At 44.8% G+C, this 26433-nt stretch overlaps 1 protein-coding gene across 6 annotated transcripts in view; it reads left to right on the top strand.

Moving 5' to 3' along the window:
- Positions 1–26433, top strand: part of LOC126182750 (golgin subfamily A member 6-like protein 22) — a 352202-nt gene that overhangs the window by 120737 nt on the left and 205032 nt on the right. For all 6 annotated transcript variants that reach the window (XR_007536699.1, XM_049924877.1, XM_049924876.1 and 3 more), the window contains exon 2: positions 23022–23173. Coding sequence is in view for 5 of the 6 variants with exons in the window: in XM_049924877.1 (XP_049780834.1) it covers positions 23022–23173 (152 nt within the window). In the remaining variant the exon portion in view is untranslated. The remainder of the gene's footprint in view (positions 1–23021; positions 23174–26433) is intronic.

Below are 26433 nucleotides of genomic sequence, written 5' to 3'. Positions count from 1 at the left end.
CGAGTTGCGTTTCGCAGGAGCGATGCTTTCTAAAGCCGTGCTGATGCATGGACAGCAACTTCTCTGTCTCAAGGAAACTCATTATATTCGAACTGAGAATATGTTCGAGAATCCTGCAACAAACCGATGTTAAGGATATTGATCTGTAATTTTGAGGATCCGTCCTTCTACCCTTCTTATATACAGGCGTCACCTGCGCTTTTTTCCAGTCGCTCGGGACTTTACGTTGGGCAAGAGATTCGCGATAAATGCAAGCTAAGTAAGGAGCCAATGCAGTAGAGTACTCTCTGTAAAACCGAATTGGGGTCCCATCAGAACCTGGCGATTTATTTATTTTCAACCCATTCAGCTGCTTCAAAACCCAGGGATGTCTATCACTATGTTCTCCATACGGGAATCTGTACGAGACTCAAACGGCGGCATGTTTGTACGATCCTCCTGCGTAAAAAATTTCTCAAATGTTAAATTTAAAATTTCAGCTTTCGTTTTGTTGTCTTCCGTTGCCAGGCCAGACTGATCAGTGAGTGACTGGATGGAAGCCTTCGACCCGCTTACCAATATGACGGTGGTAGTGGTTGTATGCTTCGCGCATCGCTCTTTTTACAGCAGCACGAATCTCTACTAACTTTTGCCTGTCCTCATTCTCCGATCTTTCTTGCAGCGCGAGTGCAACTGTCTTTGCTTCCTGAGCGTTCTCCGAATTGCACTGTTAAACCACGGTGGGTCTTTTCCGTCCGTAACCCACTTTTTCAGCACATACTTATCCAATGCGTGATTTACAATGTTTAAAATTTGCCCATAATTCTTCCACGTCCATCGTACGGGAAGTAAATGAGGTCGATTAATTTACAAAGTAGGATGCTAATAACTGCTAATCTGCTCATTCTGGTAAGAATACTCTACCAAGCCTTCGTGACCGACTTTTTAACTTTAGTAACCATAGTCGTAATGACAACATCATGATCACTAATCCCTGTCTCAACACTGACACTGTCGATGAGGTCTGGTCTAAGATATTTCCATTCGGCGTTGGCTGTCGATTTAGCTGCTCAAGACAGTTCTCGGATAATGTGTTCAAAAGTAACTCACACGACGGCTTGTCTGTACCAACTGTAATTAATCGACATCCCAGTCTATACTAGGTAGGCTGAAGTCGCCTCCGACTAATATAGCATGATCCGGGTACTTCTGCGATACATGGTGTAGACTCCCTTTGAATGATTCTAGAACTGTCACGGTGGAACCTGGTGGCCGGTAATAACACCCAACAATTAACTTTATTTCTCCTAGCCCTGTTAAACGTGTCCAGATAACTTCACAATGACACTCTACTTCGACCTCAGTAGACACAATATTTTTGTCAACTGCAATGAAGGCACCACCTCCTACGGTGTCTAATCTGTCTTTCCGATACACGTTCCAACCCTCACTAAATATTTCACAACTTCCTATCTCAGGGTTCAGCCAGGTCTCAGTCACGAGAATAATTTGCGGGCCACACGCTTCCTGGAGGGCAGTAAATTCAGGAACTTTATTCCGAACACTGAAAATTTACTGCTAATATCTTGATAGCTGAAGTGTCTTTACACTGAGCGTGTCCTGATTTCCCTGCCTGACCGTCGAATGGTGAGTGTTCATCAGGACACCTCGCACTACTGCCTAGCCTAAAAAACCCCCATGTGCACGCCACAAGTACTCTGCTACCCGAGTAGCCGCTTCCTTTGTGTAGTGCACCCCTGACCTATCTAGGGGCGTCCTACAATTCCCCATCCAACAGCGCCGTTATAGAAATCTGCAGCCAAGCCCGTCACAGAGTCGACAAAGCCTCTGGTTGAGACCCTCCACTCAGCTCCAAACCAAAGAACCCCGATTCACTCTGGGAACGATGCTGCAAATAGAGAGCTCTGCTTGCACTCCGCGTGCGAGGCCAGCGGTCTTCACCAAATCCTCCAGCCGCCCGTATGAACTGAGGATCGCCTCAGAATCCAAGCGACAGGTATCATTGGTGCCGACGTGAGCAACTACTTGCAGACGATTGCACCCCGTACGCTCGATAGCCGCAGGCAAGGCCGCCTCCACATCTTGGATTAGGCCCCCCGGCAGATAAACCGAGTGCACGTTGGAATTCTTTCCCCCTGTACACTATTTCCCTCAATCACCCACCTAACGTTGGAGCTCCCAATAACCAGCAAGCTTTTGCCCCCGTGTGCCTGCTCTTACCCTCCTGAAGGAGCGGCCACCTGCCCACTGACAGGATGAACGGGCGAGGCCAGCCGGGCAGCCTCCACACTGACCCTCCGCCTCGATCAACGCGAACGCGTTGCAGTCCGCCACTCACCCTGAGGTGAGGGCGGCCCCAACGCGCCGGGTACACTAGAAGGTGCCTCGGCGGCTGAGTCACCGGACGCAGCAAGCGACACCTGGGGTGTCTCAAGCGACTCGCCAGACCCTCCGCCGTCGCTGCACTCTAGGCAGCAGCCTGAAGGCGGCTGACCGTGGCCAACAGCACGCTCAGCTGCTCGCGAAGCGCGGCCAGTTCCTCCTGCGCCCGCACACAGCACGCACACACCCTATCCATCCTACTGCTAATATCTGGACGTATAGAGGTGCGACAAATAAAACAGCAATATGCGACTGCACAGTTGCGCCACCAGCGCCAGATTGAGGTGCGATATATGAACAATTACTTACGAACTAAGCAATGAAATGACCACGACTACGCCACTATACAGATATTACAATGCGATCCTACCCCTGTCTTAGTACAAATGACAACCGATGTTACACTCTACCGTTATTAAAATTTGATACTACCCCTTTCTAATTCGAAAATATTACTCCTCTCAAATACGAGAATACGCAAGGATTTTATGTAATTAAATATGCAAGCGAACAAACACTCGGAAATAAATTAAGAATCTAACTACAAAACAAATATGAAAGCTAAATATGTGACTCGCTACTGCACTGCTGCCGCACTACTGCTGCACTCAAGATTTAAGTGAGTTTGAACGTGGTGTTATAGTCGGCGCAATGGGAAGTGGGAGTCGGCCATGAGGCGTGCCGAGAAAGTCCGCGCAATGGGGATGGACACTGTTTCCCGGATGGTGTAGTGGTTAAGGGGCTCCGGAACGCCCTATACTTGCAATGTTAAAATAACGCTTATAAATTACATCTTTCCTCACAAAGTATTTGAGGTAGGAAGTTGAACTTTTTACAGATTATTTATTGGAATATGGGCTACAACTTAACACAGGGATTTTACAAAATTTTAGTTCAGTTATTAAAGAGGATTTTTTTTTTCAATTGTAATGAAAATTCACAACATTTTTTTGCAATTTTTTATTTATATATTCAAAAATATACAGTTTTTTGGAAAAAGGCTGCGTTAAATTATGCAGAAGATACTGTGTAACATATACTGAAAGTTTGAAACAAACATGTTTGAAAGATCGTTAGAAAACATGTAATTAGTATGAGAAAATAAAAGTTTTGGGAATCGAGCGACAAAGATTGGATTAACTTTTTAGTGCATTCCAGGTCCATAGGATGGATTATCTTCATTCTCTGCAAACTCCTCCTCCAGCTTCCTCTTGTTCCTCCTCCTGTTTACTCTTGCTTGTATTTCTAGACTCTTTACAGCCCTGTCTGCAGCCCGAAGGCGTTCCTTGTCTAAAGCAAGCATCGCTCGTACCATGTTAGAACCTATCTTCATCCCCATATTTCTAAATACCTTGCACCTTACAATGTTGCCATCATTAAAAGTCGCAACAGCAACTTTACTTTTACTCATTATTATACTTCAACAAAACAGAGACTCAAGAAACAGAATTAATTACGAATATTTTCGAGATAACGACAGAGTAAATAAACATGAAACAATCGACAATCACACCAGCGATATATATTGAACCATCACAGGTTAGCCACAACACATAGTTTATCTCACATCACTAAAATGTACCTTATGAACACGGACGTTAATAATAACACCATTTGACAGCAGTTTAACAGCGCCACAGTGGGTCACGCCCATGTAGAACACATTTCAAGAACAATTTAAAAATAGTTGTAGTCTTCGGAATTGAATAAATTATATATCTATTAAAAGGTAATAGTCTGCAGATTCAGAAAACGCAAAAAAGTAAAAATTGAACTTTTCATGATTTTGAGCCTTTCCGGAGCCCCTTAACGGAGCTACCCAGTAAGCAGGCGATAGCCCGCCCGGCTAGCCGCGCAGTCTAACGCACTGCTCCCCGGGTGGGAAGGCCTACCAGTCCCCGGCACGAATACGCCTGAAGGGTTAGTGTCGAGGTCCGGTGCGCCGGCCAGTGTATGGATATTTTTTTGAGTCGGTTTTCCCACCTCCCCGGCGAATGGCCCGCATCTCGTGGTCGTGCGGTAGCGTTCTCGCTTCCCACGCCCGGGTTCCCGGGTTCGATTCCCGGCGGGGTCAGGGATTTTCTCTGCCTCGTGATGGCTGGGTGTTGTGTGATGTCCTTAGGTTAGTTAGGTTTAAGTAGTTCTAAGATCTAGGGGACTGATGACCTAAGATGTTAAGTCCCATAGTGCTCAGAGCCATTTGAACCATTTTTGAACCCTGGCGAATGCGGACTGGTTTCTCTTATTCCGCCTCAGTTACAATGTGTCGGCGATTGCTGCGCAAACACTGTCTCCACATACGCGTACGCCATAATTACTCTACCACGCAAACATTTGGGGTTAGACTCATCTGGTATGAGACTTCTTGGGGGGGGGGGGGGCAGGGGGGAGGGGGGTCCACTGGGAGCCGAACCGCACAATAACTCAGGGTTCGATGTGGGGCGGCGGTGAGGTGGGTGACAGCTGTGGCCTGTTGTGGTGTTGTGAACCACCGAAGGCTATGGCGAGATGAAGTCTCTGCGTCGTTTCTAAGTTTCAAATACACAATCCAATACACAAGCAGGAAATCCTCTGTTCCATTCCTAGTCCGGCACACATTTTCACTCGTCACCGCTGATTCCGCATAACGTCCCGATGCAGCTGACATCAATAATCCTTTTCCTTTCACCCCCCCCCTCCCCGCCCCCCGTCCCCATCCTTCAGTTAAATCGTAGCCTTCAGCGAGTTAGGGATTTTCCTTAGCTCCTCCCACTCCACTACCTTTTAAGTAATCATATGAACGTCCCTGAAAAGATGGCGTCCTGAGTTCTTTCAACCCCTTCAGGGGCGACATTGTCCACTCTCTACCCATATAGAGTCTAGCTGGTCGAAGGTAGGAAAATTCTAGTGGATCCACTGAGCTGAAACAACTTTTAGTGTCATGGAAAAAGCGGCATCACTGAAGGGACGCCACGGGGCTCTGGGTGTTTCCAATGAAACTTTTGTGACCCCCCTCAAGTGGCGTCTACATCAAGTGTTTTCCGTTAGATTTATATGACTAGCACACAAATAACTGCGAAACGTTCCCAGTAGTGACTCAATGGAGCGGTGTTGTTTTTCCGGCCACGTACGTCGTGAATACTGGCAATGCCAATAACGCGCGCCGCGCCAGTGGAGTGGGTACAAACAGATGTCGGGCAGCGACCGCGGACCGCGTGGCAGCCGTCCAGGCGCTGGCAGACAAAAGACGGCCTCTCCTCTGCTCACCTCGGCCTGCCACCGCCTGCTGCCACCCTGAATCACGCGCCTATACCTGTCAGCGCGCCGCTCACTCGTGGGTTGACGTTCACTGCGCAAATCTGTGGCGTCTTCGTCGAAGTTGCAATACGCCGCTTTCTACGAAGCTTTTTATTTCGGAACGGCGTTTCTTTTGGACGGTCTCTAGTTAGTTACGCTTCGTTTCGTCACGAAATGTAATGTATTTCTGTTATTGTCGTCTTCAGTCCGAACACTGGTTTGATGGAGCTCTCCAGACTAGTCTATCTGTGCAAGCCTCTTCATCTCCGAATAACTACTAAAACCTACAACCATTTGAACCTGTATTGTATCCACTCCTTGCTCTCTCTACAATATCCTCTTCATCCCCACCCCCACTCTTCCCTTCACTTCTAGATTCCTGGTAGTTGATGCCTCAGGATGTGTCATGTCACCCACTTCTCCTCTGAGCCAAGTTCTGCCACAAAGTTTGTCCTCTCCAATTCCATTCAGGGCCTCCTCAGCGTCATTCTGTAGCACCACGTTTCAAAAGTGTCTATTCTCATCTTGTTTGAGCTGCTTATCATCTGCTGCTTGTCTACAAGGCTGCACTCAGATAACTTCGGAAAACATTTCTTCCTAACACTTTTCCATTAATTCCTCTTTTTCAGTAATGATTTCCTTTTTATTGCCAGTCTGCATTTTGTATCCTCTCACTTCAGCTGTCATCAGTTATTTTGCTGCCCAAACAGCAAAACTCATCCACTACATTTAGTGTCTAGTTTCCTAATCTATTTCTCTCCGCATCGCCTGACTTAATTCGACTACATCATATGGCCTTCCGCTGTGCCAAGTTCTTTGCTGTCTCTTACAAAAAATGTTCAAATGTGTGTGAAATCTTATGGGACTTAACTGCTAAGGTCATCAGTCCCTAAGCTTACACACTATTTAACCTAAATTATCCTAAGGACAAACACACACGCCCATGCCCGAGGGAGGACTCGAACCTCCGCCGGGATCAGCCGCACAGTCCATGACTGCAGCGCCCTAGACTCCTCGGCTAATCCCGTGCGGCTGTCTCTTACAGAATTACTGTCACTGGCAAACCTCAATTATTTTTTGTCTTGGGGATTCATAAGCCGCTTCAGCTGTGTTTAATCTTTTTATTACAAGATCACAACGGATTATGTTGCACTAAAAACCACATCCTCAGGTTATACAGGGTGACAATTATTGAACTGTATGAAACAAAATCATCATAACGTCTGAACGGTTTGCGTTAGGAAGTTCAAACTGCACAGTTGGCCGTGGGACACGATGGGAATTAGTGTGCGCATTCATGCTTTGATTTAGCGACGAAGCCCACTTTCATTGGGATGGGTTCGTCAATGACCAAAATTTGGTGTGTTTAGGGGACTGAGAATCAGCATTTCGCGATAGATAAGTCTCTTCATCCTCAACAAGTGACTGTGTGGTGTGCAGTGTCCAGTCACAGAATAATCGGTGCGATATTCCTTGATGGCACGTTGACTACCGAGCGGTACTTGAAGGTTTTGGAAAATGGATTCATCCTCATTATCCATGTGACCCCGATTTCAACAAGATATGGTTCATGCAAACGGAGCTCGACCCCATCCAAGCATGAGAGTGTTTGACGTCTTGCAGGAGCATTTTGGGGACCGCATTCTGGCTCTAGGATACCCAGAGGCCACTGACATGGGCCTCGATTAGTCGGAATATTCTCCGGATCTCAACACATGCGACTCCTCTTTGTGGGGCTCAGCTAAAAATAGCCATTCACGAAGTCATCGACAGCATCGATGTTCCCAAAATTCAGCGGGTCATGCAGAATTTCGGTATTCGTGTGCGCCACATCAGCGGCAATGATGGCAGGCATATCTAACATTTCATAACCTAAATACGAATATCTGTAGTGACGTTTACATGTTGAATAAAGTGTGTGCACGCCGTAGTTTGTAACTAATTTACGTTCTTTTCATATAGTTCAATAATTGTCACCTTGTACCTGCAGAACAACTAATTATGATTAAGTATCAGACCACAAAATACCCATTGAGATGAAAAAGAAATTAAAAATACTTTCGCGATGTCAGTATTTTCACAGTACATGCTCGCGTTCCATGTTCCGGGAACGCTCATAGACTGCAGTTGAGGTATGTGTTTGTTTTATGTACATCTCCTTTTCTATTAATAAGCCACTCGCTTGACACACATTTTCCAGTTTTTTTTGGCTATTGCACTACATCGCTATAAGCTCCCCCTCTGACCTTTAAATTAGCCGCTTATCAGGTCTTTATATGTACTGTATATGCGTGTCGCCAGAGGATTATAATCATGTAATTTGTTTAGGCTCCGCCGACCATTTTGGACTTGGATCCGTACATCCGGCTACTCTTGATTCATTGACGTACCGCCGTTTAGCTGCTTTATTAGTTTGGTCAGACAACGAATGTTGGTTCCATGTTCAGTACTACTTAGCTCTTATGACTTAGCTATATGAGTACAATTTTCTTTGTTTTACATGGTTATAAAAGTTCGTTAATTTTTTCGTTATAATGGGTATTCTATGGTCTGTTACTCTTTCATGATTCATTGTTCTGCAAATGCCACCTGAGGATGTGGTTTTCAGTGCCACGAAACCGGTTGCGGCTTCTTAATACCCAAGACGATTAGCCACAGCTGTAGTTGGCCTGCGTACAGGCTTTCCTCAAAATTTTTGTTTCTTCACCCCGAGTTTTAATTCCCTTTCCAATTTTTCTTGGACTCTGCTTATATGCCGATGATTCCTCAACAGTACGAGAATCTCCTTCCACAAAACAGGTACAATTTTAGCACCGAAGTGAAACGCCAAATACTTTAACTGAAAATTTTTGGATGTATGCCAAACGCTAGCTGCAGAAAATGCGTTCTTACTGGGGTACGGTATTCATCCCAGTTTACGGCAGGATTGAAAAGTGTGATTCTGCTATTTTCGTCGACGTATTTTCTCGAAGAAGAGTTCTCGAGCGGGCAGCAGGATCGTCGTGACGACATGCACAGTACTTTGGCAAAAAAAAACTTGTTATCAGCAGGTGCTCGAATGGATTGCTGCAACACTACCTGGAAGGCTTTGATGCCGGGAGACTGGAGCACAGCAGAACTCAAACAACAAGACAGAGAACTGCACGGAGAACCTTCTCCAGGATAGCGGCGGCAGTCCGTCAGCACGTTGTCGAAATAATTGCCCGTGGCTCCCCAGTGATCCATTCAAACATTACCACATAGAATCCATACAACTATGGACATAGTATCGAATGGAAAGTACCGATTTTTATATTTACATCTACACTTACATGACTACCCTGCAAATCACATGTAAGAATCCATTCTCTACCGCCCCATTTTAGAACAGCGCGAGAAAAATGAACGCTCAAATCTCTCACTGCGGGCTATGATTTCTCTTATTTTATTGTGATATCATTTCTTCCTACGTAGGGTGGAGACAGTAAAATATTTTTGCATTCAGAGGAAAAAACTGGTGATTGAAAAGTCATGAAAAGGTCTCGCTGCAACGAAAAGCGCGTTTCTTTTAATGGTTACCACCGCAACTCGCTTATCGTATTCGTGACGCTCTCCCCCTGATTTCGCGATAGTACGAAACGTCTCACTCTTCTTTTAACTTTTTCGATGTCCTGCCTCACGCTACGGTCGCAGGTGTGTGATGTTCTTAGGTTAGTTAGGTTTAAGTAGTTCTAAGTTCTAGGGAACTGATGACCTCAGATGTTAAGTCCCATAGTGCTCAGAGCCATTTGAACCATTTTGTCCTGCCTCAGTAACATCCGGTAAGGGTCCCATACCGTACAGCAATACTACAGCGAAGAATAGACAAGCATAGTGTGGGCGTCCTCTTTAGTAGATCTGTTGTAGCATTTAAGTGTTCTGCTAATAAAACGAAGTCTTTGTTTGGTTTGCTTTCCACACAATTTTATCCATGCGATCGTTCCAGTTTACATTGTTCGTAATTGTAATTTCTAGCTAAAGTAAAGAAGAATTACAGGATGTGTTGAATGGAATGAAGAGTGTAGTGAGTACAGAATATGGACTGAGAGTAAATAGAAGAAAGACAAAAGTAATGAGAAGTAGCAGAAATGAGAACAGTGAGAAACTTAACATCAGAACTGGTGATCACGAATTATATGAAGTTAACGGATTCTGCTACCTAGGCGCAAAATAGCCCCCGACGGACGGACTGAAAAAGTATACTACCACTGGCAAAAGGGGCATTCCTCGCTAAGAGAAGACTGCTGGTATCAAACATAGGTCTTAATTCGAGGAAGAAATTTCTGGGAATGTACGTTTGGAACACAGTATTGCATAGTAGTGAGACGTGAACTGTGAGAAAACCGAAACAGAAGAGAATCGAAGTCTTTGAGATGTGTCGCTACAGAAGAACGTTGAAAGCTACGTAAGGAATGAGAAGGTTCTTTACAGAATCGGCGAGGAAGCGAACATAGGGAAAACACTGATAAGAAGGAGGGACAGAATGATAGGACATCACTTAAGACATCAGGGAATAACTTCCATAGTACTAGAGTGAGTTAGCTGTCGACGGTAAAAACAGTAAAAGAAGACAGAGATTGGAATACATCTAGCAAATAATTGAGAACTGCTAATTCTGAAATGAAGAGATGAAGTGGTTGGCACAGGAAAGGAATTCGAATTCGTGGGGGGGGGGGGGGGAGAGGGGGGGCATCAAACCAGTGAGTAGGCTGATGACACAAAAAAAGTGATTCATGTGATTTGTTTTACTAATGAGCAGTATCGTAAGAAAAGTATAGATGCCGTGAGGTGTCGAGACCCATCCTTCATAAAATGAGTAGCGGTGATAATCTGTATCGGATCCAGTCACTCCAGCTCTATTTTAAAAATTGATCTCTAATTCTGTAATCCTTTAGCCGATTTTTACAAGTTTTAGGTGGGTTAATAGAATCATTAAATCAAGCAAGGCCTATCTTGCTTTCTTTTGCTTGTTGCCATGGGTGTTTAGATCGATGTATGGGTGTAACCATTGGCCAGGAACGTTGTATGCAGTCTTCTGAGGTCATGTGTGTAAAGTTCCAGCTCTTACCGCCTCAAATGACCAGTCATAAAAACAATCTTTTACATTGTTACGTACTGTCATGCAGTAACAACAAAATGTAAGTGTCTCTGCACAGCAAAGACACACCAGTATACTCAAAAGAAGGACGCTGTAACAGTGGCCGTAACTTTGATTTCCCAGCATAGTTCTTTTCCATTATGCCGCGGTACCCTACTCAGAAAACATGTACGTCAATTACCGGCCTGGAGAAAACGTTTTGTGGGCTGCGCTGTATGTGAGACAACATTGTCCGTGCAATGAGTATTCAGTGCCTCTAGTTATTGTAAAGTTTGTTGCAGTTTCCGTAATTTGAATATCTGTACGAAATGGCCGCCGAGCCGCGTAGCTGATTGCACAGAATGCGCTTCCGGGTATGCTCCTCAAGGTGCGCGCAACATTGCTGCAGCAGCAACTGCTGTTTGGCACACGTGCGCATTCTGGTTTTGGGACGTATTGTCAACAATTTTCCATAATATGAATAAGCGTCGTATTTTAACATTTAACTTCTTAGATTCGTTGTTGAACATGCTACTCCTCCATACACAGAACATGGGACTACCCTGCCCGGTTTTCTGTAAACTTTTTTCCCAATACTGCTTATAGTTGGTCGTGCGAACACGACGGATTTAATTTCTCACCATCAAAGCGCTGGAGGGGGGGGGGGGGGGGGTTGTGTGGGCGTAAATTCTTAATAAACTTTAAACACATTTATTAACAACAGAATTCAATGAACCAGGGCACACGAGTAAAAGAAGCAAAATACGAGGAAAATGTTCAGCGCTCAGTCCACACGTACGCATTAACTTAGTATCTAACATAACACGCCAAACGGTAAAATTCCAGCCATTCAAAATAATTTTAGCTTTTCAATAAAAAGAAGAAGACGAAACAATAGACAACCATACCAATAATAACAATACAAGGTGGAAGGAATGACAAGAAATATAAAATAACAAGATTCAGGAGACAATATCTAAAATTAAGTCTTTTGGAGCCGACAAATCAGACCCCAAAACTATGTTGCCCGCTTGTTGCACTTCTTAGCTGGCTCTCTGCGCGATGTCCATGCCTCCACTAGCTTCCAATTTCAATGACGACATCAGGCTCGACGTCCTCCATATACGTGATGCCTTTATTCCGGCTGCCAGCAGCAAAACGCCCCGTCTTCCCAACCGCCAATGCTCGTTGGCCATCTCCCTGAATCAGCCATTTCGCGACGGAAGACCAACCGGTGCGCCATCCATGACCCGGCGTTGTACGAAAACTTCCCTCATGCTACTGCTGCCCATGGCTCCGGATCGAAGTTGTTTCTGCTTCCTAGTCCCAGGCCAGACACTCTCCGCTGTCCCTTACAGCCACTCATAACATCGTCGTGGTGCTGAACTCGCTATTTTGTAAATCCGCACATAAATGTCCTGGCGTGACGCATTTCCAGCGGTGACAAAACTGCTAGGCGGGACAAGACTTCAATTGTGGTGTGAATCGCCAATTCACGGCACAGAAGGAAAGTATTGGACTCACCAGGAAATTGTTTATTTCCTATAATTAATTGAAAACCAGCACATTTTACCTTTATTGGGTGGGAAGTGGTGCACAAATGCTGATAGCTGATATACACTGAAGCGCCAAAGAAACTGGTACAGGCATGTGTATTCAAATACAGAGATATGCAAACAGGCAGAATTCAGCGCTGCGGTAGGCAACGCCTATAAACAGCAAGTGTCTGACGCAATTGTTTGATCGGGTACAGCTGCTACAATGGCAAGTCATCAATATTTAAGTGAATTTCGACGCGGTGTTATAGTTGGTGCACGAGCGATGGGACACAGCATCTCCGAGGATGCGATGAAGTGGGGATTTCCCCCTTGGACCATTTCACGAGTGTACTGTGAACATCAGGAATCCGGTAAAACATCAGATCTCCAACATCAGTGCGGTCGGAAGAATATTCTGCGAGAACGGGACCAACGACGACTGAAGAGAATCGTTCAACGTGACAGAAGTGCAACCCTTCCGCAAATTGCTGCAGGTTTCAACGCAGGGCCATCAACAAGTGTCAGCTTGCGAACCATTCAACGAAACATCGTCGATATGGGCTTTCGTTGTCGAATGCGCACTCGTGTACCCTTGATGACTGCACGACACTTTAGGCTTTACGCCACACGAGGCTTTACGCCTCGCCTGGGCCCATCACCACCGACATTAGACTGTTGATCACTGGAAACACGTTGCTTGGTCGGACGAGTCTCGTTTCAAATTGTATCGAACGGATGGACGTGTATAGGTATGGAGACAACCTCATGAATTCATGGACCCTGCATGTCAGCAGGGGACTGTTCAAGCTGGTGGAGGTCATCTAATGTTGTGGGGAGTATGCAGTTAGAGTGATATGAGACCCCTGATACGTCTAGCTAAGACTCTGACAAGTGACACGTACGTAAACATCCTGTCTGATCACCCACATCCATTCATGTCCAATGTGCATTCTGACGGACTTGGGCAATTCCAGCAGGACAATGCGCCGCCCCAAACGTCCAGAACTGCTACAGAGTGGCTCCAGGAACACCCTTCTGAGTTTAAACATCATTGAATATATGTGTGGTGCCTTGCAACTAGCTGTTCAGAAGAGGTCTCCACCCCCTCATACTCTTACGGATTTATGGAGAGCCCTGAGTGATTCATTGTGTCAATTCCCTCCAACATTACTTCAGACATAAGTCGAGTTCATGCCACGTCGTGTTGCGATACTTCTGCGTGCTCGCGAGGTCCCTACACAATATTAGGCAGGTGCACCAGTTTGGCTCTTCGTTGTATAATTCGTAAATTAACAAAATGGCAGTATTTGGTAACAACCTTGTATCCTATGTAGCTGACTAATTTGTAAACTCATAAGCTCAGTCTCAATTTAGGTATAAATGCCGTGTTACTCAACGAAGGCCGGTGAAAAACAACTACTGATTCTGTGCGCAGGACTAGAAATGTTTATTGCCATGGAGCAGAATAATGTTCCATCGGTGATCACTTCGTATTTTTTCCATGATGTGCGTGATCTAGGTTGAGGTGGTAAAAATGTTTTGCATTAATTAATTAGTTTGGATAACATTTTTAAACATCTTTTCTCGAACAAATATTCTGTTCCTCCTCGCTAAGAGTTCACTGACATTCATAAGGAATGTAATGGCTCTTATAGAAAATTTACGAAGGTGCTGATGTTCTCGCTTCACTGTGCTGACGATTCTTTTTGCTTTATCGTTATTTTAACTCCCCGTGATGAGGTGAGCTGGCGATGGATAAAACTGCTCCTCAACCAATTTTTTTATGTGCTTAATATAAGTTTTAATTATATGAAACAGCTGAAAAAAATCTGTTTCTAAAAACATAATTAAATATCCTGTGGATGCAGCTACGTAATGGCGTTGCTGATGGTGCATTAAAATGTTCATGTTCATGATGGAGGTGAGATGATGTGTACTACAACTGATCCGTGAGGAATCGCAAGAAACAACTAACAGTTACTGAAGAGTAAGAAGAAGGAGGGAGGAAACGGGAGGATGTGGTGAGATGGAGTATTGTTGAAAAGGGCTGAATGAAAGTGTATTTTACAGGACAGATTTTATTGTTGGGTATTGGGGATGAGGGTGACGTGGAGCGTTGTTGACCAAGGCTGGAAGTAAAGTTATATCCCCAGATGAATTTCATTGTTGGCTAGTGGGGTTCGATTCCATTTGGCAGAGGCCAGACTAGGCATGATGTTGCATGGAAGATGGGATATGAGTGTAGTGGCATAGTGCAGTGCATTGGCTGGTGATTAGAGAGTGGTGTACTGGGTACGAAAGGATGAGTCGGTATAGCATGTGAGTGGGAGAGAGTACGCGGATGTCAGGACAAGGAGGAGTGCACATTTTTCTACGCTGACAATGGATTTGTAGAATTTAGGATTTAGACGTCAGGCACGTGCTCACGAATTCGGAATAGCTGAATTGCAGGCACAATCGAGTGAAACAACAGATGCTCGTAAAAGCCAGCGAAATCAATTCAGGCCTAAAATGTAAAACACGACAGCAAAGATCTGTTCACGAAATTCGATTTTCTTCAGCAAATTGGACCCCATGAGAAGGGGGGAGAGTACTTAGCGCTGCTGAACCACAGATACGTATCATGTATGGTCTACAGCTGAAAACAACTGAGCGCTCGTAAGAGCGTGTTTGCCGGCGTAGCTCGTGGCCGTCAACAGATGGCGCTGGCGCAGCGCGCTCCAGATCCCGGCCGGCGGCCTTTGTTGGCTCGCGAGCGCAGAGCGCAGTAGGCGGCCAGCCTCGGGCAACGCCACGCCGCTTGGTGGTTTAGTAGTGACTGCTATGTTCTCCTTCCTGAGGAGGGCCACGGGGCCCGATCCCGCCGTAGAGCAGCTGCGCGAGGAGAACCACGCGCTGCACGCAGACAAGTACGTAGCCAGCCACCTGTGCTACTGCGAGTAGCCTCTCTGCTCCCCATTCCTACTCACGAAACATTAACGACATGCTACATGCACTAATAAAAAAGAAACAGTCATTTTAGCTATTTTTTCAAGTTTCCAAAATAATTACTCACTTTTAGGTAAAAGTTTCCGCTTCGTCTGTCACACTGTAAAACAAAATTAACAACCACAACAATTTTTAAGACAACACGTGCTGGTACCAGAAAAGTGCGCACTCTTACGCAGATTTTCTTCTTGTAACACTCATCAGCAATGTCTGAAATTCGCATCACGAGTCCTATTGCAATCGCAGAGGTAAGAAATAAGCCCCAGATTCTGAGGAACCACGCCCAAATTTTCGAGAACAGTCAAAACGAAACGTAACAGGGACCACGACAAAGATTTTTAGTTCTGAAAAGCCTTTCTTTCAATCACGTCTAAAGATAATATCGTACATGTGACAACATATTTTAGCGTACCACTGCACATTACCTGTTGGCCTCTCCCTGTCACTTCGTTAGATACTATACAATTTTATTTATCTTTCTCAGTGGACAATCAAAACTTGAGATTTAAACCTGGCGCCCCGAAGCTTATGAATAATTTAAGGAAATGATAGGACAGATGTCATCTTTCCGCCAGTGGTAACCTGTGAAATTATGAATGCCTTCCTTGAATGACATCAACAGAATCGTCATTTGTTGTTGTCGCATTGGGAATGTTTTCGTCAAAATTTCAGGAACTTTAATTACGTTCGATTTTTATTATCTTCCACCAAGTAGGAGTGATCTCTCCTACGTGGGGTTAATCTGTGTCACCCATCTATATTTCTGCCAGAAAGCTTCGTCCAGACATACCAATCTAGATCAGGATGCAACTGATATTTTCATGTGACATCAGTGACCTTCCCCTGATTTTGCATTGGAATTAATCTGATACATGCTTGATTAGAAATTTTGTAGGGAGCTTTTATCGAATACAAGAAAGCGTCCAAGAAGCCACTGTACTAGTAGTGTTAGCACTCTGACGATGGAAAAGAAATATGGCGAATTTCCTGAAACCCTGGAATTCAGCATCTACTTGAATAAACGATCCTGCGGCCGAGATAGACATTGTACTCGTTTCACAATTTTTCAGAAGAAATCAGCTCTGGCAATTAAACTGGTAATTACATTGTCTCTTCTTCTTTTGTCGTCCTCCTTCTCCTTCTACTCCTCCTCCTTTCCTCTTTGTAAGAAGTGAGATAAGTTTGCCTAATTGTAGCAGATCTGTTACAGTTATCAACTGGAGACGCAAACTACGTCTTTTTGTTTTCCTACTAATACTTCAACACCATAGGCGCAGGTCGTTAATATGTGCCACCGATCCAAACATAGGTCGTTTGGTGGTGGAAGAAATTGTGCTCAGCGGAATATGGCTGGCAAGAGTTGGAATGGAGAAGCGTTCTTCAAACGTGCCAGTCTCTTCACTTAAATCCTAAACCTCTCCACATTGTCTCATAACAATGGTATGTAACTTCGTCGATGGTGATCCTGCCGTCGGATGGACATGTTAATACCGGCGACTCCCTTCGTGTTATTCGAGAAGTGTTGGCTATGTGCCACCACCGACTTTCATTCTTTTTGTTCCTTTCCTTCTGTCCTCGTCGATAATAACACAAGACACAACAGTACGCCGTACAATCTGTGATCACATACACATAATACAGATACTGGCTCGGTATTTCGTAACAAATCAAAGGAAGGCAAGTGAAAGCCATTTGCTCACTAATATCGTCCAGTGCACCAATGTGTGGTGTTCTTGCACGGTACCCACTTTTCACTGACGAGAATGAAAATAACTTCGACTTGTCTTCATCTGTATCCACTCTTTACTGTGAACAGTAATTTCTCTGCAGAATGGCTAGGTTTACTAAGAGAAGCAAAACAATGATATGTTAGTCTAATAAAGAGTCGGTCTGTTCTATCCCAGAGAAGTACTTCGTTTTTGTGATTGAATTTTCATCTGCAGAGTTCCCATTTGCACTATTTGGCAGATCTAGCGCTAAATCCATACTCGTGTAAATAAATTAACGATAGATTAGTTGTTTACATGTGTGTGAATAAGGTAGTCTAACCTTGTTGTAACACTTTCTTGGCATTTACACAATGGTAGAATTTTGCCTCAGTATTCGAAAAGGGATCTGGATGAAGTTTTTCAATGGATTGTTGACCCGTTCGGTCAGCCACATCCAATTGCTACGTAGTATAAACTGTACGAAAAATGTAAAATAATTATATCTTTATTCATAACATTAAAATTAATCAAGTTTTTAGGTGTCAGAAGATTAGATGTCATGAACTAAGTTTCCATAAAATTTATTATTTTCGCGAGAGATCATTGACACTATCCCTTCCTTGCATACTGTTAAGGTTATTTTGTGTGAAATGGGCTTATTTCTACATATAGCTCAAATCTGGTGAAATAAGAGGATGAATTTAAGTAAGTGACTGACTGGTTAACTACTTGTCCTCCCATTGTTGGCAGGCTATAGTGAATTTAGTATAGAATGTAGTTTAGTGACTTCTTACCCTCACCTCTGGCAAACCGCTTTTTTTAGGAACGGCTAGGTTAGAAAACCTGTCTATTTGATGCTGGATTTATTGTAGAGTATAGTTCAGTGACTTATACCCTCACCTACGACAATCCGGTTTCACAGAAAATCATTTATAAGAGCGACAGATATGAAGGAGACTGAAAGTATGCGGAAGTATGAAAAACCGTTTCAGACGGGGAGTCCCTTCAGGAAATTTCTGTTCCTTACAGAAATTATGTGAACGAGGTAGTTCTGTCGCCTTTGATGTATCCTTTGCAAAAGACTTTGTAGCAGTATTACCAATTAAGGTCTCTTTCACGCAGGGCTACCGTCATCAGACAGCGCTTTGCAACGATCGTTTCAAAATTTTTTTGTGGAATTCAACTAAGACTGCATCCTTCCAGAACTAATTATTTTAGTTTTTGTATGATAGAATTATAAACTACGTTTTTTTTTACTTTGTTTTGATTCGCTTCGATTTTTTGTAGGAGACGACTAGGTTAGAAAACCTAAATATTTAATTCCATATAATCTCAAACCGTAACTGATCATAGTTCTGTTATTCGTAAAAGTGATACTGATACTTGGATAGTCCAGTCACAAGCTTCTTCAGATTATTTCATCTCTAGAAGGGAAGTCTTATCAAATAAAAGTTTACATTAGATTTACAATTCCTTTCATTGTTAAAAACGTCAATACATTCATATTCAATGACTTATTAATACGCCAAACATTCGCTGCCTTTAGTGTGAAATTCTATCAACATAAACAAAATCCTAGAAAAGGTATATGCATTGTTAAATATCTAACAATTTTTTGTTACTAATTTTTGAGAACATTTCTTGTGGAGAACAATGATCTGGCAAAAGTACTTTAAAAATGAGCACAAACAGTCTCGACCGCAAAAAACTTTATTTCGTGGTAACCGGTGTCGGTCAGTTTTTGACCATCTTCAGACCTCATGCTATGACGGTAGGCAGTGGCGGTAAATGGAGCGGCTGTTGTAACTCCAAGAACGCCAGCTGTTGAGCAGTAACCAAAACCGGTTACCATGAAATAAATATTTTTGCGGTCGAGACTGTTTGTGCTCACTTTTAAAAATCTTTTGTTACACACATATTCAGAATTATGGTGGCCCTGTATGGGACTTCAGACGCGTGTTCTTGTACGAGACACCAATTTGCGGGGAAAACATAAAAGCACAATTAAGCTCTAATTATTGTATTTTTGACACTTGTGGATATTATTATTTATTCGAATAGCACTTTTACAGAGCACGTTAAATTAATTCTTCCATTCTTGCTGCGTGTATTCTTCTTTCTCTTCTCCCAAATTCGTTTCATACGTTCTGATCTTTGCTTCCGTAGCTGTTCGATGTTATGAGGCTGTTTTCTTTTCCTTTCTTTTTCGTCCTTGGAGATCACTTTCTGAATTTTTGCCCCAAATAAAGACTGTCCTCCTCAACGTTGTTTATGCTTAACCACTCACCTAAATATTTTAATGAGCCGACTTTCGTGACTTTATTTTTCTTTATGAATAATTACGATGGACAAAGTTTAACGTTTATTATAAATTTCGTCTTCGAGAAAGAAATTTGTAAATTGATTTTTCCTTCTTGCACAGTTAGGTTTTCTGTTTGGATTTTGGCATTTGCTGCTGTCTGTTATCAAGGTAATGTCCTCTGCGAATGCCAGGCAGTCCGCATGGATGTTGGAGCGGGAACGTGTGGCTATCGCCGCTTCCATGTTAGTCGTTCAGTGAGTCGGCTTTACTGTCGCACCCAATCACTACGTTCGGGATGTAGGCTATGGTGACAGGAATTGATAAAATACACGTTTGCCGCTAATATTTGTTCTGCACGAAAGAGTAAATGAACAACTGTCGCAAACGAAATCTGATTGCAACGTCTGTTATCTGGCGATCGCAATAAAGTGTTTGCACAATAGAGTCACTCGAACACTGTCCTGGAAGGTATACACTGATCAGGCAAAACATTACGACTACTGGCCACCACGACGATGGATGCAGCCTGGTGGCCCTGCGAGCACCTGACACAGTAACGAAAGTATGTAAGCAGAGCAGACACGGATGGGGACCACCCTAGCGAAAATATGAGCTGCAAATCGGGAAATCCATTGAGATAAGCGACTTCGATAAAGCACAGATTATTATTACGTAGAACCTGTGAACGAGTATCTCGACGAAGGCGAAGTTGGTCGAATGTTCACGTGCTACTGTCGTGAGCACCTACGGAAAGAGGTGGAAGTAAAGTGAAACTACTACTAGGGCTAAATCGTTGGACGTCCACGACTCTTCACAGATCGGAGGCGTGTGTGCTCTGTAAAGGAGGATAGAAGGTGATCTGTGGCATCTCTGCCGAAAGAGCACAATGCTGGTGCACGTACAAGTATTTCATAGCGCCTTCTTCATGGTACATTGTTGAACTTGGAGCTCTGCAGCAGACCACCCCTACGTGTTGACAGGTTGACCAAACGACGTCGTCAATTCCGATTGCAGTGGGCATGGGACCGTTGAGATTCGACCGTCGATGAATGGAAAAGTGTCGGCTCTTCGGTTTAATCACATTTTTGCTACATTAGTTCGATGGTCGTCTTCACAAACGCCGTCATCGAGATGAACAGCGGCTTGAAACGCACAGCGCGTCACGGACGCAGGCTGGTGGGAGCATTATTATGCTATGGGAGACATTCTCCTGCGCTTGCATGGGACCTGTGGTAGTAATCGAAGACACGCTAACACCTGCCAACCACTTGCATCCCTTCATGTCTGAGGTCTTCAACGACGCCGATGTCATCTTTCTGCAGTACAGTGCTCCGTTTCTAGGAACCAGAACCGTGCCAGACAGGTCTGAGGAGCAATATAGTGAGCTCGCGTTGATGTCTCGGCGACCAAATTCGCCGGACGTAAATCCTATGGAACCCATCTGCGTCGGTATCGAGCGCCATCACCGCGAACGCAAATCAGCGGTCCGTTCAAAAAATGGTTCAAATGGCTCTGAGCACTATGGGACTTAACATCTGAGGTCATCAGTCTCCTAGAACTTAGAACTAATTAAATCTAACTAAGGACATCAGACCCATCCATGCCCGAAGCAGGATTCGAACCTGCGGCCGTAGCGGTCGCGCGGTTCCAGACTGAAGCGCCTAGAACCGCTCGGCCACAGCGGCCGGCAACGGCCCGTTATTTAAGCGAATTATATGACATGTACATAGAAATCTAATGCCACATACCAACACAAATACAATAAGAAACTGTCGGATCCCTGATACGCAGAATCAATGATGTATTACGCTCCAAAGACGGACGAACAAGCTGTCAAGCAGGTGGTTATAATGTTGTGGCTCATCAGTGTACAGTCCTCAGTGGCGAGCGCGTCAGCCTATCGCCTGACCGGGGGAGAACACTGGACACATATTAGGAACGAACGAACTTTCCTACGCGATCGTGGGGCGCCATGCATTTCGCGGACGCGACGAAGGGAAAGCGAAAACGAGTGGAAAGCGCCAAACTAACTTCCGTACGCGTCGGTGGGGATCTCGACCCACGTGGTCCGCGGCTCGCAGAAACGGAATCCAGCAATCACTCCTGAACTATACGGTGGCTCAGCTCGCACTGCCATTGCTATTTGCTTACCTGTGTCAGTGCGCGCCACACGTTGCCAGGATTTTGCCTCTCGGTAAGTATGCGCCCTACAGATACCTGACGCAATTGTTGTCTTGTTGATTACCCAATTTGACGCCTGTCGTGTCGTATTTTCTCCACATTCTAGACTTCTTCTCCAGGGTGAAGTTGGAAAGCCTGACACCTGTTTTATCTCAGAGTTTCTGGGCATGTCTTCAGAGAATCTGACCTAGTATTTTGTTAACGTGTCTTGGATAATGTTTGTAGTTCTTGGGTCTAATCCGAATTCTTCCACAGTAGTTATGAGGGATTTTCTGTCAGTGAAATTGTACGCTTCCTTGAAACCTCCAAGTTTAACTGTTGTGTCTTTGTTTGCAGAATAGTTTTAGATTCCAGCTTTGTCCGCTGCATTATTTATTTTTCCGAAATCTGCTTTGATATTGCCCTAATTGTGGGTCTAGTTAGGGTTCTGCACGATTGAAAACTGAATATTTTTCCGAAATCTGCTTTGATATTGCCCTAATTGTGGGTCTAGTTAGGGTTCTGCACGATTGAAAACTGGATGACATTTTTTTCAGATTTGAACTACATCGAAAAGCGGATCAGTGAAGGATAAGCAAGATGTAATAGGATGACCAGAGCGGGTGACACGGTTGGGGTTGTAGGGTGTGGCTGGGTAGAAGAAGGTGGCTGTTTTTAGCAATCTTCCTCTTTATTGTTGGTTCTTCCAATACATTTTCCGGTAGCTCAGCCCCATCGCTCGTGTCGTGGTGGAGACGTGCTGATGCACACAGTCCAGGGAACGCGACGCCGTGCTCGGTCAGTGGCTGCGCAGGCGGTAGGAGGTCAGCGGCACGAGGCCCAGCCCACCTCGCCCCCTGCAGACGCGGCGGCTCGTGATGACGCCGGGAGTCGCCGGTGCAGCAGCGGGCAACGCCCCTCCGCCGGCCAGTCCTCGGGGACAGCGTCACTGATGACGACGACGTAACAGCGACCGAACGCCCAGTCGGTCGAACCGAATGCCGACGCCCACCTCTGATGCTCTTAAATAGTGCAGACTGCTGCTGAATCCGCCGGTTACGCGGCGCTGTGTTTTTTAGGACGTTCTCGATGAGTTGGCTAACACAACCGCACCACATGCGGCCCGCACCTGCGTAATTCTGCTAATGCTGCGTTCTGATGGCTGCCGCGCAAAACGTACACACATACCGACGCTCGTTGCAAAACTGTGTCACCTGCATAACGCGCCGGCCAGCCTTCGTCCGCCGTCTGCCGTCAGGCTGGCGCAACGCGCGCTGAAACACACTAAATCACAATTTCGCAACATATTTCCTAAAAATCACCCCTTGTCCTCTACAAAGAATACTTACTAAGAAATTAAAACAACACTGATGCGTAAGCGTTTGAAATATTGACGATTGTCAGTTACTGTAAGCAATGAGTTGTACTGCAATTATTTTCTTTATGTCAGCAATTTCCTACACAGCATCAACTAACACAAGTTTCACTTGTATGACTGCAGTCTAACTTCACGTCTCAGACACAGCAACAAAGCGAAATATGCCAACTAAGGTGTGTGTTGGTGTGTGCAGGAGGACCTTGCTGAACCAAGAGGCGCGCTTCCGAGAGCAGCTGTCGGAGCTACAGCAGCGCAACGAGCGGCAGCAGCAGGAGGCGAACGCGCTGCGCTTCCGCATGGAGGAGCTGTCGCGAGACGCCATGGTCAAGGGCGCCGGCATGGACCGTAAGTACCAGCAGCCTCCCCACCTACACTCGTCTTGGTCGCCAAAATAAATTTATCTTATCCTCTCACGGCGCCTTTGGTAAGAACCCCATCATCAGATCTCTGGCATGAAACATAGGATAGAAGACAAGATATTAAAAACAATACGCTGCAAGAATGCAGTGAATTGGAAAAGAAACCTATTAAAATTAACTTCCTAGGCATTCCCTACTCCATAATGCTATCAGTAGCTACGTGATTCAGGCAGTTCGATATTGCACGAGGTAAACAATTTCACCGGTAGAGGCGCACCTGCCAGTCACTATTAGTTGAGCCATCGAAGACTGAAGAAGACGTCCCCCGTTTCGCAGTTTATTAGCGCACTGTCAGTGTTCCGCACATGCGCCAAGATCGTGGTGGCAGACTGAGCTCACCGGACGCGTAGTGCCATCACTGGCGGCATTGCGGAATTCAATTGTCTTCAGGGTTGTCGCTCTCTGCGGCCATCTGCGAATTCCCTTCGTCTCTGATTAGAGCGTACCAGGGGACTTGGGCGAAACTTTCACAATTTTATGGTTTTAAATAATGACAGTACTTGAAATAAGCGTAGTCGGTGACACAAAGATAGTTGTGGGAATGAAGAGAAAACATCTTTAAAAATGAAACGAACGACGAGAAATAATAATCATGAATTTGTAATACAGCCTTGTACCTCTCCAGGTGTCCAATACATTTTGCATTCTGAATGTTTGTCCCAGCTTGTACGATGGGCAGAGAACTGGGGCTGTCAGTATGGCCACATAACATATAACTTTAATTCCACAAATATTTTCAGTTACAGTAAGCACGTTAGGCCATAGTAGCAATAGGTAAACCACAATTGAAGGCGACAATGATAATTATGTTTGTCGTTTTGGAAAATGTATTCGTTTAGAACAGTCAACTTGTACGATGGGCAGAGATCATGACTATCACAATGGTCGCGGTTATTGTCTATGACAATGCTGTATACAAATCATCCAGTTAATAAGTACTTTAAAAGGAACAAAATGTATTTGTAATAAGATAATAAGAAAAGCGAGTCTTACTCGTGGTCAGTAAGTTAGCTTCGTAAAATACAGGTGTGAAGCTGGGCGTCGATGATGTACTTTTGCGAGTAATAGTTAATAGCCGAATTCATGTAAAACTTTTGCACAATAGTAGGTTTTAGCGCAAAATCTGTATGCAGTGTCAAAAGCCGGCAAAAAATCTTTCTAAAGATATGTCATTCATCTCAGTACTATTAGTATGTGTTGTGAAAAAGGGACGTTGACTTAAGAAATAAAATATATGATGACCTGGGAGACGATAGGGTCCCGTTCATTATATAACTGCCACTACCATGTTTCAGCAGATTTTTGGCATGTGTATTTCTAAGGATCCCTGAATAATAGACTCCAGAAGGATGTTACTGTGACCAAAATTATTGTTTTATCAAACTCCATTGAATGTCTGGTGGAAATAGTGATGCTCCTACATGGTAGCACACACTCAATAACTGATTGTCCTAGGTCCTAGTAATTATTTTCATTCTACACAAAAATGCAAAAATACAAGCAATCTTGTTCAGCATTGACTCAGTGTGCCGTCTGGACTCAATCACAAATTAATGACTGATTAACAGTAAAGGATATTTTGTCTCTGACTTGAAACAGTTCCCCAGAAATAATCACAATGCTGGGAGTCACTAAACTAGTTTACGACAGAGGTAATAAGTCTTACGTTGAATTAGTACTGGCACCTTTTTCAGGAAGTGTTGAAAAGTCAAATTCTGTTCGGTATTATAGCGACGGCAACTACTGGGCGCTGTTGGCGGTCTAAGTTGCACACAAGAATACTAATCTCGGAGCACAGAGTCCGCGGGGGACCGAGTTGGAGGAGGCGAAGTTTCCTGAGCGATGGCTGGCTGCTAGTAGTGGCTCTGGTGCAGTATCCTCCAGATCGGACTGCTGCTGGAATCGTGTGGTGTGTATCCTGGTGGTCGCTCTGCTTCAGAATTCCTCAGCTGACGGAACCGGTGCAAAGCGGCAGGGCTCAGTCCTAAACACACAGCCGGCAGAGTGACATCCGCTCGATGCTTCGATGGTACACGAGTCTCAGAGGCAAAGTAGTGCTTCCGATTGCGGCGCTCTTGTCTGGAATGTGCACGCCGCTGGCCTCGAAGGCGGCACCTCTCGTGGTGAAGTTAGCGGTGCATGGTTTCCATGGTGACAGCTGGAGTTCCAGCGTGTTCCGGACACAATCCTGCTTGTTACGGTTGATACGCCGAGCCCGCCGTTACTGTTGTCCGGATCTGCCGAGAGAGTGTCTCCTGAGGAGACGGGACCCGGGCATCTTGCAGACCATGCTTGTAATGTGGGTGGCTGTGCTCTCAGGCAAAACCCGTGGATACCTCAGACATAAATGTTCGGCAATAGCAGACTTGCTTGCAAAAGGCGAGTGCAGCGTTCATGTTCGGTGCAGCAACCTTCCATGGTGCACATGGTCTGTAGGCCGTAGCACATTGGCAAGATATTTCGTAAATTCCAGCCTTCCGCAATAACAAATTGTTCTTCAGCGATCCCAGAAGTTCTACAATCTTAGACAGCGAGCAGAAAATCACTTTTCCCTGTAATTTACGCAGGATTCTTGGTATCTTTTCAACAAAGGGAAGAAAAGCTAGAGATTTTGTCAGAGTGCTCTCCTTTCACTTCCTGGTTCACTGGTTTAACTGATGGTGTCCTGTTAATCTGCTGAGCAGAATATAAATTTCCCTGAACACTGTCTTTAAGTAGGCGAATTCTTTAGTCAAACTATCTGGAGCTGAGACAGTGTGAGCTCTTTGTGCAAGTGCAATGGATGATGACAACTCGACGATTGTAAACACAAATCGGCGTCAGTGGCTTAAGATAAACTGTATGTCCCAAAGGATCAATCATCATTCTTCCTCCTAACCAAAATATCCTGGGAAGGTAGACACGCATCTGTCTCTGTTCCCGTAGTGAACCAGAAGTTTTTATGAAAGAACCTACAGTGTTGTAAAAACGCCATTATATTCTCCTTAACGCCACGATATGAAAGAATCGCTGCCGTACGTACCTCGAAAATAAAACTGGTTCCAGGGCCGCCGGTCCGCAGCTCGTGGTTCTCGCTTCCCACGCCCGGGTTCCCGGGTTCGATTCCCGGCGGGGTCAGGGATTTTCTCTGCCTCGTGATGACTGGGTGTTGTGTGATGTCCTTAGGTTAGTTAGGTTTAAGTAGTT

This window comes from Schistocerca cancellata, chromosome 1 (assembly GCF_023864275.1).
Source record: "Schistocerca cancellata isolate TAMUIC-IGC-003103 chromosome 1, iqSchCanc2.1, whole genome shotgun sequence".
Taxonomy (NCBI): domain Eukaryota; kingdom Metazoa; phylum Arthropoda; class Insecta; order Orthoptera; family Acrididae; genus Schistocerca; species Schistocerca cancellata.
This window is presented reverse-complemented; position numbering and strand designations above follow the sequence as displayed.